The sequence below is a fragment of the Dromiciops gliroides genome, chromosome 4 (genome assembly GCF_019393635.1).
Source record: "Dromiciops gliroides isolate mDroGli1 chromosome 4, mDroGli1.pri, whole genome shotgun sequence".
NCBI lineage: Eukaryota > Metazoa > Chordata > Mammalia > Microbiotheria > Microbiotheriidae > Dromiciops > Dromiciops gliroides.
The window spans coordinates 477,329,976-477,346,979 of record NC_057864.1 but is presented as its reverse complement, the minus strand read 5'-3'; the positions used below and the strand labels follow the sequence as shown (position 1 = coordinate 477,346,979).

Genomic DNA, 17,004 nt, shown 5'->3' with positions numbered 1-17,004 from the left:
AATAGTTAATGGTCTCTGGTTACTGCCTCCTTAAACTTCTGCTGATAGTGTTTGTTGATAGAAAAACTCAAATCTTAGTTTCTCTGTTAGCCCTTTTAGCTACTATTGATCAAGTCTTAGGTTATCTGTTAGCCCCTTGTAGCTACTGATGATTAGAGCTTGGGTCTTAGAGCTCAGGTCTTAGGTTGTCTGTTAACCCCTTTTAGCCTCCTCCATCACACTGACTACAGAATAAGAGGCCTAAGGCCCTTCACCAGCTAGCTCTAACCCACTGAACTAGATCAGAAAGGACAGAACAAAAATGGTTATTATAGGGAACTCAGGCCAAAGACAAATGAGGAGCTAGGAAGCCTAGAGGCCCTCAGTGAGTTAGTCAGTGAGCCTGGATGAAGCACATACTTGAAACACCTGGCAGACGTGACAGCTGAGCCTCTGCCAGCCATCTGTAAGAGGCCACCGGAATGGCAGCAGGGCCATGAGACCAAAGATGGGCAAGCACCATCCTGATGTTCAAAAAAAGGGGAAAAGAGAGAGTTTGAAAGCCATGGTTTGGTAGGCTTGACCTTGGTTCCTGGAAAGATTCTAGAATGTATTATTAAAGGGGTCATTTGTGAACAACTCATTAACTATGAACATTTCAGTTGTGGACATTTAGAAAAGGAAGAGCCAAGCCTGGCTTAATCAAGAACGAGTCAAACCAGAATAACTCTATTTCCTTTTTTGGACAGGTTTACTAGCCTGGTAGAGCTAGAATCCAAAAAGACTTTCACAAGCTAGATCTAGGGACCCAAACATAATAAGACAACATTTAATAGAGATACACATAAAGTTATACACTCAGGTTAAAAAGAAAAGTCAGCTGCACCAGTACAAATACAAGGTGACTGCTGCGTGGCTAGGTACCTAGGTACTAGGCGCTGACACAGACCCCAGATACACTGCAAAAGAGAAACTTACCCCTAAGCCTCTGAATCAGCTGCAGCCCCAGCATCTTCTGGAACTAAGCTTGGGTCAGGTGAGAGGTCTGAACAGCTGATGGGGGGGGGGGCCGCAGTTCGGAGAGTGCAGGGGTATCTTCAGGACCTAAAGACGAATTTAGCCATCCCACCCCAGCAGGGAACCAGGAAGAAATCCTGAGCATCAGGAGGCGCAGGTTGGGGAGGAGCACAGGCTCATCAAAGCTAAGAATAACCACAGTATTCTGCTGGCTGGTTAACTAGCAAGTTGGCTTGAGGTTATCTTCAGACCAGAGAACAGGCCAGGCAAGAGAAAAACCTGCCCTCCCTCAAACCAAAACAACTGGGACCCTCTGAAGCTTGGGACAGTGTAGCTTGGAAGTAGGGCCCCACTGCAAGAGGGAGTTAAAAGTCAAGTAAAAAAATGGCAAGATGAGAAAGCAAAGTTGAGAACAATAGAAAGTTTCTTTAGCCACAAGGAAGATCAAGGTGCACCCTCAGAAGAGGATAGCAACCTCAGGGCCCCTACATCCAAAGCTTCCAAGAAAAATATGCATTGGTCTCAGGCCATGGAAGCGCTCAAAAGGGACTTTGAAGAGAAAGTAGGAGAGATAGAAGGAAGATGTAGAGAGAGGGAGGAAAGAATGAAAAGAGAAATGAGAGCATTGCAGGAGAGTCATGAGAAAAAAGTCAACAGCTTTAAAAGCCAAATGGAAAAGGAGATTAAAAAGCTGTCTGGAGGGGGCTTCTAGGTGGCTCAGTGGATAAAGCACCGCCCTGGATCCAGGAGGACCTGAGTTCAAATCTGGCCTCAGACACTTGACACTTACTAGCTGTGTGACCCAGGGCAAGTCACTTAACCCTCATTGCTGTGGCAAAAAAAAAAAAAAAAGTTGTCTGATGAAAGTTATTGCCTAAGAACTAGGATTGAACAAATGGAAGCTAGTGCCTTGATGAGAAACCAAGACACAGTAAAGCAAATCCAAATGAATAAAAAAAAATAGAGGGCAATATGAAATATCTCCTTGGAAAAACAGCTGACCTGGCAAATAGATCCAGGAGAAAGAATTTGAAAATCATTGGACTACCTGAAAACCATGACCAAAATAAGAGTTTAGACAGAATCTTCCAAGAGATTATCTGGGAAAATTGCCCTGATATTCTAGAAGCAGAAGGCAAAATAGACATTGAAAGAATCCACCTGAAAGAAATCCCAAAAGGAAAACCTCCAGGAATATTATAGCCAAATTTCAGAGCTCCCAGGTCAAGGAGGAAATATTGCAAGCTGCTAGAAAAAAGGAATCCAAATACTGTGGAGCTATAATAAGGATAAAGCAAGATCTAGCAGCATCTACATTAGGGCAAAGGAGTTGGGACTACAGCCAAGAATTACATACCCAGCAAAACTGCATATAATCTTTCAGAGGAAAAAATGGGACTTCAATGAAAAAGAGGACTTTTAGTCATTTGTGATGAAAAGACCTGAACTGAATAGAAAATTTCACTTTCAAATACAAGACCCTGGAGAAGCATAGAAAGGTAAACAGGAAAAAGAAACCATGAGGGATATTAAAAGATTAAACTGTTTACATTCCTACATGGGAAGATAATACTTTGAACTCATAAGAACTTTCTTTGTAAGGAATATACAGAGGACACAGGTCTGAACTGAATATGAAGGGATGATATCTGTAAAAACATTCATTTTTTTTGTCCTTGTTCTTTGTGTGGCCATCAGGATGGGGTGTCTTATGTCTAGGGCTGGATTTGGGCTCAGGGCCTCCTGGGTCAAGGGCTGGTGCTTTGTCCACTGTGCCACCTAGCTAACCCATGACAACATCTTCTTGTTTTTGTTTTTGTGAGGCAATTGGGGTTAAGTGACTTGCCCAGGGTCACACAGCTAGTAAGTGTTAAGTGGCTGATCTGGATTTGAACTCAGGTCCTCCTGAATCCAGGGCCAGTGCTCTATTGACTGCACCACCTAGCTGCCCCTATGATGACATCTTTAAAATAGGGTCGAGGGGTAGGAGGAATAGACTGGAGGAGAGAGAAGGGGAGAGGTGGACTGGAGAGAGGTAACTCACATGAAGGAAATTTTTAAAAAGCTTATGGAGGGGAGGGAAAGAGGGGGAAGGAATGGGGGAGTGAGTGAACCTTACTATCATCAGAATTGGCTCAAAGAGGGAATAACATACATACTCAAGTGGGTATAGTAATATATTTTTGCCCTAAGGGAAAGTGGGAGGGCAGGGAGATAAGGATGGGGAGGTGGGGAGAGGAGGAGGGAAGAGCAGATTGGGGGAGAGAGCAGTAAAAAGCAAAACACTTTCAAGGAAAGTGAAGATGTTCTGCATAACTACACAAGTATGACATATTGAATTGCTTGATTTCATAGGGAAGGTTGAGGAGGGAGGGAGGAAGAAAAATTTAGAACACAGAATTAGCTCAGAGACCTTAATCTCATCAGAGTGGGCTCAAGGAGGGAATAACATTCACACCCAATTGGGAGGAGTAATCTATTTAACCCTACAGGAAAGTAGGAGGGGAAGAGGATAAGGAGGGAAGGGTGAAAGAAGGGAGGGCAGAGCAGGGGAGGGGGCAGTCAGAAGTAAAACACTTTTGAGGAAGAATAGGGTAAAAGTAGATAGAAAATAGTAAATATCATGGGAAGGGAATAGGATGGAGGGAAATAGTTATGATGATTGACTATAATGGCAAAATATATGGTACCTACTTTGCTGGGCTATTGTGAAGAAAATTCTTTGTCAAGTTTAAGGTACTATATAAAAGTTATGATGAACAGGATGCTATCAGAAAAACCTGGAAAGACCCACATGAACTGAAGCAGAGTGAAATGTACTGTATACAAAATAGCAGCAATAGTGTAAGATGATCTGCCGGGAAGCACGTGATTATTTTCAGCAAGGCAATGATCCAATTTAACTCTGAAGGACTTATGAAAATTGCAATCCATCTATGGAGAAAGATTTGATGGTATCTGAAAGCAGATTGAAACACATCTTTTTTCTTTGACAATTCCTTAACCTGAAGTTTTGTTTTTTAACTGTTTTCTCTCACAACCTAGCTAATGTGGGGATGTTTTCCATGACTACTCATTTATAACTTATACTGAATTGCTTGAATTCTTTGGGGTGGGGGGTGGGAAGGGAGGGAGGAAGAGAAGTTGAAACACAAAGTTTTTAAAAATTGATGTCAAAATTTGCTTTTATGTATATTTTGGAAAATAAAATTCTAAACAGAAAAAAAAATCCTGAAAGGCTGAGATGAGGAAGAGGGATTTGATCTGTTTTGCTTGATTCCCCCCCCAAGTTGGGAAAAAGAACGTTACAGAGAAGCATATTTTGTTCAATGAAAGAAAAACTTTCTACTGATTACTTCTGTCCCAAAGTGGAATGAACTGATTTGAGACATAGTGGGCACCAGGGCTCAATGGGAAGAGAATCAGCTGTGGAGCCAGAGGACCACCTCTGATGTCTCCTTCACTGCCCTGGGCCAGAGTTTCTTCATCTATGTATAAAGTGAAGAGGTTGGACTCATTGGCTGCCAAGGACTCCTCTAGATCCCAGGAAGTGAAGGCTGAATAAACCCCTTGTTGGAGATGGTGAAGAGGGATTCCTGAACAGCTCTGTCTTGGCCTCGGTGGTCACCAAGGTTCCTTCCAATTCTGAGAGTCTGTGGTTGTGATGACTTTCTAGCCTTAATCATGTGTGTCCTCAATTATCAGCCAGCCCGTACAGCTCATTGATCTCCAATTTTATCCTGTTCCCTCCCATTTCTTATCTTTGTGTGTGGTAGGAAGCACAGTGGACAGAGGGCTGGACCTGGTCAGAAAGATCTGAGTTCAGATCTAGCCTCAGACACTTACTAGTTGTGTAGCCCTGTAAGCCTGCCTCAGTTTCCTCACATGTAAAATGAGGATAATAATAGCACCTACCTCCCAGGGTTGTTGGATCAAATGAGATGATGGTTGTAAAGCACTTTGCAAACCTTGCAGTGTTATAAAAGAGTGTTGTCATCCTCATGCTGCCCACTGCCACCAGCATGTGCTGACCTCTAAAGCTACTGATGTTGTACTCCACTTTCACTGCTCAGCTCATATTTCACTTGCTCTAGGAAGCTTTTCCTGATCCCTCAGCTAGAAAGGGGCCACCTCTCAAACCATTTGGTCTCATTTCTTCTCAGCGAGGCATCCCTTTCTAACCTTAGAGTTACTTGGAGATTCAGAAGGTCCCAGAAATGTTAGTGCACTTGTAAAGCTTCTGAAACTACTGGGAGACTTTTGGATTACCCTGTATATCTCACTGTATTCTCTGTACCCAATCCAGAGCCACACATACACGTAATGATTACTGAAGAGAAATCCAGACTCTCTGAAGTCCAACTCAAATGCTACCCTCTCCTTAGAGACACTTGGGAATGTCCCTGTTTTCAATTCCCATTCTGCATTGGTTGTACCTCTCTCAGGCACCTTCACACTCTATTACTATTTTAACGTGTGTTCAGTCCTCTCTCCCCTCTACTGGACTCTAAGGTCTTCTCACTGAACCTTTGATTGGGGGTCTTGCCTTAGCATCCACAGTCCATGAATAGATTTCAGAGACTCTGTGAATTTGTTCTGGTTGTTTGTGTTTTGATATTTTGATAACTGTGTTTCAACAGAATTGGTTTCCTTTGTAATGTTAGGTATTTTCTTTTATACATTTAAAAAGCCAAGTCTTAGAAGGGGTTGAGAGGCTTCACCGGACACTGCCCAAAGAACCAAAGAACCCTTGAGCTGGATAGATGGATAGACAGACAGAAGGCTGGATGGAGATAGAGAGGTGGATGAAAAGATAGACAGACAGACAGTCTGAGCATTTCTAAGCTCTTGCTGTGTGTCAAGCACAAGGCTAAGTGTTGCAGTTACAAATGAAAACAAGCAAGCCAGTGTTGATCCTCAAGGACATAAGACAAGACATAAAGAGGAGCTGGTTGGGGAGGAGCAGAGGGGGAAGATATGGCAGCCAGGGAGAAGGAAGATGAGTCCAGATGTGACTGGGGTGAAGCATGCCAGGGCTGCTTCCTATAACGGCAAGGGATCTCAGTGAGGGAAAGGAGAAGGGGCCCCAGGCAGGTGAGGAGAAACTGGCATCAATGGCTCGATCAATCAGTGTGTATGAAGTATCTCCTGTGTACCCGGCACTGTGCTAAGCTACGAGTCCAGAGAACCAATCCAGGTGCTTTTTACACTGGGGGGGTGGGGTGGGAGAGAGAACCAGGCCTGTGATTTCATTGGAAAAGGAAGCTGTCAAGGAGCCTGACCCTTGCTATGCACCCCAGAGCCTCACAGAGTTGCTGGGGGTCGGGGAGACCGACAGAAGGGACTTACCCAGGACAGAGTGTGTGAGAGGTGGGGTCTGAATCCCAGTCTTTCTCCCTCTGAAGCCAGCTGTCCTTCCTGTAAACCATGCTGCCTCTCCCATAGAGACCTTCAGAAATGGGGCTGAGTTTATCTGAAGTCAATGGCAACTGTAGGTCAGTCTAACGAACTTTCTGTGTCTTTCTTTTCTTTAGCTTTGAGGGAGATAAGAAGAAACTGCTTCATATTGGAGTGACCGACTCCCCAGAAGAAGATCTTTTCTCTCATTTCCGGCATGCCTCTCACTTCATGGGTAAGTCCCTGCACCTGTGTGAGGGGCAGGACAAAGTTGACAAGAGTGGGAGAGAGAAGAGCTCCACTCTCTTTGGTCTCTTTTGGAGTGTCTAGACTCTCTTGAGTGGCTTTGGGCTCTGTAGTCATTTTGGCCTCCACTGGCTTCATCTTTGAGGGAGAAGATGGATGATGTCAACCCCACCTGAGGCTGCTGAAGGGAAAATAAGACTGGGAAGAAATGGGGCAGCTAGGTGGCACAGTGGATAAAGCACTGGCCCTGGATTCAGGAGGACCTGAGTTCAAATCTGACCTCAAACACTTGACACTTGACCCTGGGCAAGTCACTTAACCCCCATTGCCGTGCAAAAAAAAAAAAAAAGACTGGGAAGAAGCCGCCATGATAGGAGCTGGGAGGGTCCATCATGTCCCATCCCAGCAACAGGAGAGACTTTGGGGAATTTCCCCTTGGTTGAAGTGAATTACCTCACCACCACCCCCTCCCCTGGGAGAAGCCTTTCACTCTGTGTTGTCTGGTGTACATCCCACCATGCATGTATACATACATACACACATACATGTGTGTATACACACATGTAGATATATGTATACACACATATATACATACACATACATACTTTCTCTGTTTTCTCTTTTGACACTGACTTGGATGAATGGGTTTCTTTGCTACTTCTTATGTGTGTTTATTATTGTAAGTTTTAATATGGGGAGAGTTAATTGGGCAGCTTGCCATAATATTGGGGTTCAGAAAATAATGAGAGACCTCTAGGTCCAAAGTTTCCTTCCAAACTGCCTTTTTCAGTTATTTCTCCCAGACCAATAAGACAGGAGATTAACAGCCTCTTTTCCACAAACAAACCAGGTTTTATTAATGGGAACAAAATTTACAACAAAGGTGAAGTTAATAAAGCCAGGGACAACGAGAAAGGGAATAGGGGAAGAGAAAATGAATAAACTTCCTGGCTCTAGCAAAGACTGACTCAAACCCAAACTTGCTTCCAGCTCACCTACCTCACCTACCTCCTTTCCACAACACAAACTCACCACCACCTGGGGTCCGTAGTTTCAATGAGAGTCAGCTGTGCAGTCTCTCCCTGGTTTGGTGGTTCAGTCCGAAGCTCCACCACACAGCTCCTCTCTCCCCGCTGTTTTTCCTCTCCCACAGGAAGGGAAGGTTCTTAGCCATGCTGAGTCTCCAATTGGTTCAACATACCCCCTGGGCTGTCCTCGTTATAATTTGGCCAGGCCCATGTGGGCACAGGGAAACTACTATGGAAGGCTTAGATACTTAGTTGTTCTTTTCTGTTATCTCTTCAAGTACACACCCATCTTCTCTTAGGCTTTTCAAGATGACATCTTTTTAGTCTGACCATAATGAAACAGAGATGTGGTCATGGAAACCCCAAATCACAGTCAATTCCTTACGTGACAGAACTGGTATTTGGTGAGAAAGGAATCAAACCTTGGATATAAAGCTTGGGTCCTCATTTTCCCATTAAAAAACAGCAATCAGAAGTTTGACATCCTCTGTATCCCTTAGACTAACAGTACTTATGGGAGCAGATAAATATACTCCTAACCTCTCTCTCTGAAGAGAACAACAGTATGGCCAAGCTTCTGGCCCCAATCTTTTACTTCCCGTTCTGGCAGGTGGCTTGGTGGATAAAGCATTGAGCCTGGAGTCAAGAAAACCTGAGTTCTAATCTGGCCTTAACACTTGGTAGCTGTGTGGCCCTGGGCAAGTTACTTAACCTCTGTTTTCCTAATCTGCTGGAGAAGGAAGTGGCAAACCACTGCGGTGTCTTTGCCAAGAAAACTCCATGGATAGCACTGGTGAGCCATGGTCCACAGGGTCACGAGGAGTCAGACACGACTGAACCACAACAACAGTGTGTCTGGCAACCCCACAAAGGCCTTCTCTTTGAGTGCCAGGAGGTGTCGGAGACTTCTCAGCTGAAGTTCTCTCTTGCTTTAAATGCTTTGAGTACAATGCTGGCAGCAGACTTTCTGAGGACCATCCCAGTTCAATATGAAGAAGCTCATTCCCCATCTAGCCAAGGCCATTGGGGGATCAATTCTTTGTCCATGGTAACCCATTGCAGCATCCTCTCTGGGTTATTCCACCAACCTGCAGTCATTTAGATTTCTCAGAGGAATAGCCACTTCTTATTCACTGGGTTCTAACAATATCCCTGTAGGAATATTTTTCCTAACACTATGGCTCCTGAACCCCTACTGGACACACTCCTACAGATTGTTGTTGTTGTTGTTGTTTGGCCTTCATTTTTAATTTGTGTGGGGCAATGAGGGTTAAGTGACTTGCCCAAGGTCACAAGCTAGTGTCAAGTGTCTGGGGCTGGATTTGAACTCAGGTCCTCCTGAATCCAAGACCAGTGCTTTATCCACTGAGCCACCTAGCTGCTCCCTGTCCTTCATTTTTGAAGAGCACCAATGTGACATATCTTGACTTGCATGTAAATTGGACATGAGGCAGAGTTGTGAAAGTAGATAGCACCTGGCCCGGAGTCAGGAAGACTTGTCTTCCTGAGTTCAAAGTCATTCCCAGACACTTACTAGCTGTGTGACCCTGGGAAATTCACTTCACCCTGTTTGCCTCAGTTTCCTCATCTGTCAAATGCTCTGGAGGAGGAGATGGCAAACCACCCCAGTACCTCTGCCAAGAAAACCACAAATGGGGTCACGAAGAGTCAGACATGACTGAAACGTCTCCACAGTGCCTACTTCAGCCATCTGAATGACCTTTGTAACAAATTGTTGTCATCTGCCCATTCTGCTGGGGAAGGTCTCCCCCTAACTCACCAATAGGTGTCAGGCCTGTCACTCTCATTTTTGGTTCCAAGAAGCTGTGCGTGCACAGTGGCTGTTTCAACACACAGGCTAACCAGGTTGAGGGTAGCTGACAAGGTCTATGGGTAGTGGAGGGAGAGTACAATGGTGGTGAGGTATACCCACAGAGAACGCGTCACAAGAGGCTAACACAACTGGGCTCAGTGTTTTGGTAGCTTACTAGAATTCATAGCATACTCTTTTCAAAATGATGACACAGGTCCCTTAAAACTGCCTTTTCCCAAGTGACTATCAGTCTTGATCCATTTACCTTCAGTGCATCTCTCTACCTGGTATAGGTGTCTACACTTCTGTTAGTCACTACCACACTGGTGGACCATACTCCTATCACCATTCAATTCCAACCCACTCCTGGGACCTCTGATGGGATCTCCTAGATGCACAAGGTTAGGTGGACACTTCAAAAATTCATTCAACTTGAGTCAAGAAAAAACAAATACCAGAAGCCAAAGGTGCTCTTCCCCCTGCTCTCAAAGGCAGCTCAAAGCAGCCCTTTGTCCTGGCGGTCACAAAGGACATCAAGAGAAGGAAGAGCCGGAGGCCCTTTTGTACATCCATCAGGTTTGGGGTCAGCAGTCATTTGGAGAACTCTCCATCATTTCCCATTGCAAACTCCTGAGCCAGTCATGGCCAGAAATGGCCTTCCAAAGTCTACAAGGTCACTTAGACTGGAACCAGGAGGGGAATATCTGTACATACCCCAGGGACTGGCCCCCTACAAACTAATCCATTCCCATTATGGTATGAACGAAGAAAAGTACACAATGGTCCTAATTTTCATACGACTCCCTTCCTCTTGTACAGAGATGATGGCAAAGGGTTAAAAAGGAATTATACAGTGTTAAGACTACCAGTAAAGATTGACTTAACTGTTGATATTTCAAATGTAAGATAACCTTATCCAGTGATTGATTAATAAATATACTATTGGAGGAATTGAGTTTTATTCATCCTGACATTCTTGCCATAAAACAAACCAGAAGACAGAAAAAGAATGGCAGTAAAATGGTAGGAGTGGTCATAGGTTCTTCTTGTATAGACAAATAAAGTTAGTAGAGTTGCTTTTATTGTGCACCCAAAGGCAGGAAGAAATATCCTTTTGTGGGACATTTGTTCATCTCACGTTGCAGTGCTTGTGACAAAGATTTGAAAAGAAAACCACCATGAAAATAATTGCAAATTATGCACTATGACAATTTAAAGATTCCAAGAGACATAGTTTCTGGGTAATCTAATCATTTTATTAATAAAGCCAGCACGTTATTAATAAAAGGATGGTCATTTGGCCATCTCTCTTAGACCAAAGAGCTCTAATGGTGGTGGGCTCACAGTTTATATGCCCTACAAAGAGCAGATGCTTCTGAGGAGTGCAAATCAACTCGAATTGATTAACACACTGGGAGATGGACTATATCAAAATGAGGGTCTTGGGGTACTATGACTTAGGTCCCCCAAACCTTGGTCAATAGAGATATCACTTTCCATATTACTTGTTAAGACAAAAGAGAGAATCAACACTTCCCCGGATCTGCATAAATATACCTATTAGCCCAAACTTAGAATTTCTTTTACTTGGTCTGGGTAAATCTTTAAGAGAGATTGCCCACACTAGTTGATTTCTGGGTGAGGAAGTAGAAAAGGGGAAAACCTTGGTCTTTATTCATTAATTAGTTATTAAATGCCAGAGAGAAATAGTTAATTTCTCCCAGCACCTTCACCTGTAACAAGGGATGAAGAGAATAAATTAAATCAAGGACTTGATCACTCTGTGCCCAATTAAATTTGATAGGCATGCCTTTAGCCATCCTTCTTGGCACTTATCCTTGAGTTCATTGACTTCAAGGAAGTTTCCTAAGCTCTCACAGAGCCTTGATTTTAAGTCTCACCTGCTCTCAGCTCCTGCACATTGTTCAATCCACTGAGCCCCAACCATTTACTGGACACTAAGCAAATGTGGGGCAGTGGCCCCTCCTCCCCACATCTCTTCCATGCATCAGAGGGAAGTCACAAGAGAATCCATTTATAAGGAAAGTTCATATGCCATTTCCCAGGATGGAAAGGAAATGTCATTTCCCAGAAGCAACACAGATCATCCATTCATTCATTCATTTGTTCATTCAACAAAGACTTACTCTGCTTAATAAATTGAACTATGCTAAGTTCTAGAAAAGGTACAAAGCTTAGATCAGACGCCATCTCTGCTTTCATGGAGTTTGTAGTCTCCGAAGGTGATAAGACAGTTGGAGGACCTCGGTTCACTTCTGCCTCCAACACTTAATACTTACTTGACCTTGGGTAAGCTGAGCCTCAGTTTCTTCCAATGTGAAATGAAGAGATTGGATTAGAAGGTCCCTGAGGTCTTTTCCATCTCCTATCACACTTTAACTATACATGTGCATGACATGGGAGGGGGAGGCCCATTCAATTTGCCAAAACAAAGCATGAGCCATCACTTGACCAAAGCAAGGTGGCATTTGATTTCCCAAACTGATGTGCCTTTCCTTTTTGTTTCAGACGCCCATGTTAATCTTGGCTCTGTCGTCCTTGTTTTCTCTACCCTGGGAATAAGTCGCAGTTGCACTGTGATTTTGGCTTATCTCATGCATCGGAACAGAGAATCTTTAAAGGTACATAGACCAAATGGTTCTACTTTCTTCCTTCTTTTCCTTCCAGGGCAGGCAGGGATGTTGGGGTGGGGTGGGGGGGCTCCAAGGAGACAATGGAGACTTTGCAAACCTTAGGTAGATGCCAAGAATAATATTAACAACTACCATCCTCCTCTGGGATGGTGATGACTTCATCCCATGAGTCTTTAGTATTTCTCTGCCATCCAGAGCGATACAGGGCAATAATGGGTTTATAAAGGGTAACACAGGGGGGTGCTGGTAAATGCTTAAGAGTCAGGCTCTCAGAATAAAAAATGTACACACATACTTTTCATTTCATCTGCATTATTAACACTTTTTAAAGTCTAGACGATCCATTAAACAGTAAAACCAAGCCCTGATTTGTAGTGATTGCTGGTTTCTGAGGTGCATTTGAGTCCATGGAAATTTTTCCATTGGCTCTCCACAAGCTGGTCAGAATTGACTCCACCACATTCCTATGATTACATCTATCTTTCTCATCTCCTGACAATCAATAAACCAGTCAGGCAGGTATATGTCAAGCACAGATAGAAGTGAAATAGCTTATTGTATCTTAGCTCCAATACTTTTTCTTCATGAAATGAGAGGAACTGGAAAATTACTTAGAAGATTGAGAAACTTCTCTCTTTCCCATCCCAGTCAAAGCCCTATAGAACTCTTAGGGTATAGAAAATCTACTCCAGGTTCACAGTCCTTTCTATGTAAGACTCACCCAACATGAATAAGTTTTGAGTCTCTACTAATGTGTTTACTTTTACCAGTGAGCCAAAGGACATATTAGTTGAAGCAAAAATAGCAAATAATGTAGTAAATAAAGTCATCTTCTTTAGAAAATTCTCTTCATGTACACATAGGGAATACTACATGACCACCACACAAAATATACAAAAAATATACCTGGGGCACACTTGGCCAGAACAACTCACACTTTCAGTGTTTTCAGAGTTGCTGATGCCCCTGGTAATGTCTATTTCCTTCAGCTGGGTGTGTCATCTCTGAAAGACATCACTCCAGGAAAGTTGTTTGCTGTTATCTTAGTCATTTAGCTTTTCTTTGCTTGCATATTCTCTCTTGAGGGGTCAGTTGCCAGCTATTTCTGTTTCCATCTGCTAGGATACTTGACTAGAAAATCCTTCCCTGATAAAAGCAGATAGATAGCTCTCTAGTCATAAACAGAAGCTATGAAAGACCACATCTAACAATAAGGGAACTAAACAGAAGCCAGGCAGAGTGCCCTTCAGCAAAGGCTTCAATCTTTTATCTACATTTAGGGCTGATCCCAAACAACTGTCTGACTTAGGGTTGGAAATTTCTTATACCTCCCACTTAATCCCTTAAGGGGATGTGGTGCCTCTGAAATTCATTTCATAGATTTATGCCCAAAATGCCCACAAAAGCTTTGTGAAAGGTAGAGGAGTAAAGCCCACTTTCTTCCCAAGATCCTTTCTGGGTAGGCAGGCAAATGAATTTGAGCCAGACCAAAAGCTAAGCAAAGAAATTAAGGCTATTGTTCTCTGCAATCCTGGCCCATATTGCTGTCTTTATAATATCAGGAGACAAAACAAACAGCTTAGAATTGTTATATGTTGGGGTTGAAAAATTCCATGGTCTGTATACTTGTATACTATGAACTTGTTCTGTATTTATTCACTGTGTTAGAGGTCTATCTCTGTAATAGAATTACCCCCCAGAAGATAGGCAGGCATTTTTCCAGTGCCCCAGGTAATAATGTGTATTTTTTTGTAAGGCTCTTGGGGGAGAAAAGAGAGCTGCAATAGTGAGAGTCCTTGGGAATTCTACCTTATTGGTCTAACATCACGGTCTTATTCTGTTTCATTGAGGAAATCCATTCAAGCTAAGCACAGATGGCCCCTTTCACTGTGTAAAGAGTCCCCAGTATCAGTGGGCCCCTGTAACTATTAAATGCTACATGTAAATATGTTCTTTTGTCAGGAATATCTTGGGAAGTTTCTCTATGCATTTTGAAAGACATGGGGAAAGTACTGATTTAGATAGATCCAAGTTAAAAGTTACACAGCACAACCCAGCTAGTAGGTGTTTGGGCTGGGATCAGAACCCAGAGCCTTCTTGACTCTGAGGCCAGGGAGTGCTCTGACCACTACACCAGGAGCCCCTCAGGCTGGCAAGTTTAACCGTCCTAGAGTGTCTCTACTCTTCCATAAGTTCTTTCTGGGCTTGAAAACCCTTCCCATTATTCTTTGGGGTTTTACCCAAGGGTGTTTTAACATTGTTGTCCTCTTCCAAGTTTGTGTCTTGATCTTCCCTGTCACCATAATAACTCTCTATGGTCAGATTCTTTTTCTGTTGTTTTTTGCTTATCTTTTTGGTCTTTTTTCCTTTCTTTTAAATTTAAGCTCTGCTCCTTGGGTGGAAGGGGCACTGTCTCAGGCTCTTTGTGCCAGGGGCTACAGGCTCTGGCTGTTTGCCTGGTGCTACATAGATATTACTCTGAGGCCCTTGGGGAACCCTTGTGTCTGGTGCTGCACTGATGGGGTGGGGTGGGAGGTGTCTGGTGCCCCTGGAGGCCTTAGTGGTCTGGCAGTTTACTTGGTGCTGAGCCAGGGTCCTGTGTAGCCCCAGAGCAGTCTGGCCAGAAGTTGCCTGTTGGCCCTGGGATACACTGAAGCACCTGGCAATGTGGCAGTTCTCAGAGCTGGCATCTGCCCCCACCCCCGACTATGCTGAGGCCCAATGGGGGTCCTGGTGTTGGTGTTTGCCTGCTCTACCACACTGCCGATGTGAGGCTTGGTGCCGGCTTGCTGGGATGCCTGCTGTCTTGCACCGCACTCCCCTTTTAACCTGGTGACCCAAGTTTCTTGGGCTCAAAGACTGTTTCACCTCATCTTTTTGCTGGTTTTGCTGTTCCAGGATTTGTTTGGGGTGCTATTTTATGACTGTTTGGAGGTGAATATGAGAGAGTTATGGAGTTTACTGTTCGTTCTGCCATCTTGGCTCCCAGAAGTCTATTTCCCCCTACAGAGTCTCTGACCTAACTCCCAGACTCTACGATACAACCAGCTGGATGAGGAGCTTCTCTCCTGGTAACCTCCTCTTGTTTTCACTGCACCTGCTACTTTGAAGCCTCTCCTGACTGTCCTCTCCATCCTATGGCTACTAACTCTCTCCCTTGAAGTTACTTTGTATTGACTGCCTGGATACACATAGCATCCTCCCACCCTGGGGGACCTGCTCCTGCAAGTCAAAGAAGCAGACAAAGTAGTAGCAGGGGAATGGGGGCTGACTCCTTTGGAAACTGCCTCGGGAGTCAAGTTGGCACAGGATGGCCAAGCAAGTGTGTCTGCGAGTTCTCTGGATGCAAGCAAGTCAGAAATATCCAATGTTGGCAATGCTTCAGTGCCAACAGAGCAGAATGCCAAGGAGATGCCTGAAGGAATGAATAGGCAGGCAGGCAGGAGGGGGGAAGGGAGGGAGGGAGGAGGAGGAAAAAGCACTTACTGTATGCAAAGCTCTGTGCCAAACATTGGGGATGCAAACAGAAAAAGAATACAGTTGTGCTCACATTCTAATGGGGGCAGGGGTGCAGCACGTAGAGTAGGTTTCATCTGCAAAGCAGGACACGCATGATGATGCATGAAATGGACTAAAGGCATGAAGACTTTCATAAATCATAACCAAATTGCAAGCAGATCTTACCAGTTATGGGCAAGGACTTCAGACTGTTTTTTATCAACAGGACCCTCAGCTCCAAGGCGCAAATCAACATTCTACTGACCAATGCAGGGCAAGAGTTGGAACAAAAAACTTTACCCCTTAGCCTAGATTAGATGAAATAAGAGACAAGTGGTGGAGTTGCTGAAGTCTAAAGAGGGACTTAGATCAGAATTTCAAGGAACCATTCCTGTATAAGCACATAAATTCAATCAGAAGACCCGTGATACCAAAACCGAATAATTCCAAATTGAAATCTGCTAGATCATCCTGAATGAATGCATTCTCTCATAAAAGTATGTGAACATTTCAGGACTTACACTATAGTCTATGCAGTGGTCTTTGCTGCAGATAGAAGAAAAGTTGGTGCCATCAAGAAATGCTGGTGGGGCAAGAACTACAACACTATGACATTAGCGACCCGAGAGAGTCCTAGAGATCTGGGGGTTGGCTTTGTAAGATTACATTAGTGTCTAGTTCCTACGTTCTGGAGAGGACTCAAAGGCTGTATTGCCCAATCAAGAGCCACATAAAAGAAACCTACAGAATGGAACTTGGAAAAGAAAAATATAACAGAAATTCTGTGTTCTCTTCATTAGGAATGGAAAGAAAAAGCCCAAAGGTTAAGGGGATACAATGAGTCAAAGCCTGGCAAAGAATAAAACAAACCATCCAATGGCAAGTGAAAACTTTACTACAGTGGATGGAGAAGCAAAGAAGTCAGGAGAGACATCCCCGTAAGAAGGAGTGGGGAGAACATTTCTGGTTTCTAACTCGTCCCAAGAACCCAACACAACAAAACTGGGGGTTGGATCAAACAGGAAACAGGAAGTGTGTGTGCCATTAATAAATGGTCAATAGAAACTATGTCAAGGGAGGTGACGGAAACTCCAGCTGTTCTTCATCCCTGGAAAGGGATAGGGGCGGGGGGCAGGTTAGATCTGTGGCTCACGTGCAGCACAGTGATGCATGAGTGACCAACAAAGCATTTTACCATCTTCTTCTCAGACACCTGATCCTATCTTCATTAACAGAAAGATGAGAACATTAGGAGGCTTCCCCAAAAAAGAGGGTTCCAAAAGTCTTGAGGCAACCATATGCTTTAAGAGGCCTGTGTAGGCCACTTACATGTTGGTGTTCTTTATACAAAGCATTTACAGTATTGAATCGC

General features: G+C 43.9%; 1 protein-coding gene across 1 annotated transcript in view; it reads left to right on the top strand.

Moving 5' to 3' along the window:
• Nucleotides 1-17,004, top strand: part of STYXL1 (serine/threonine/tyrosine interacting like 1) — a 68,358-nt gene that overhangs the window by 44,718 nt on the left and 6,636 nt on the right. Inside the window, exons 7-8 of the mRNA XM_044004877.1 lie at nt 6,531-6,628; nt 12,010-12,122. Coding sequence (XP_043860812.1) covers nt 6,531-6,628; nt 12,010-12,122 — 211 coding nt within the window. The remainder of the gene's footprint in view (nt 1-6,530; nt 6,629-12,009; nt 12,123-17,004) is intronic.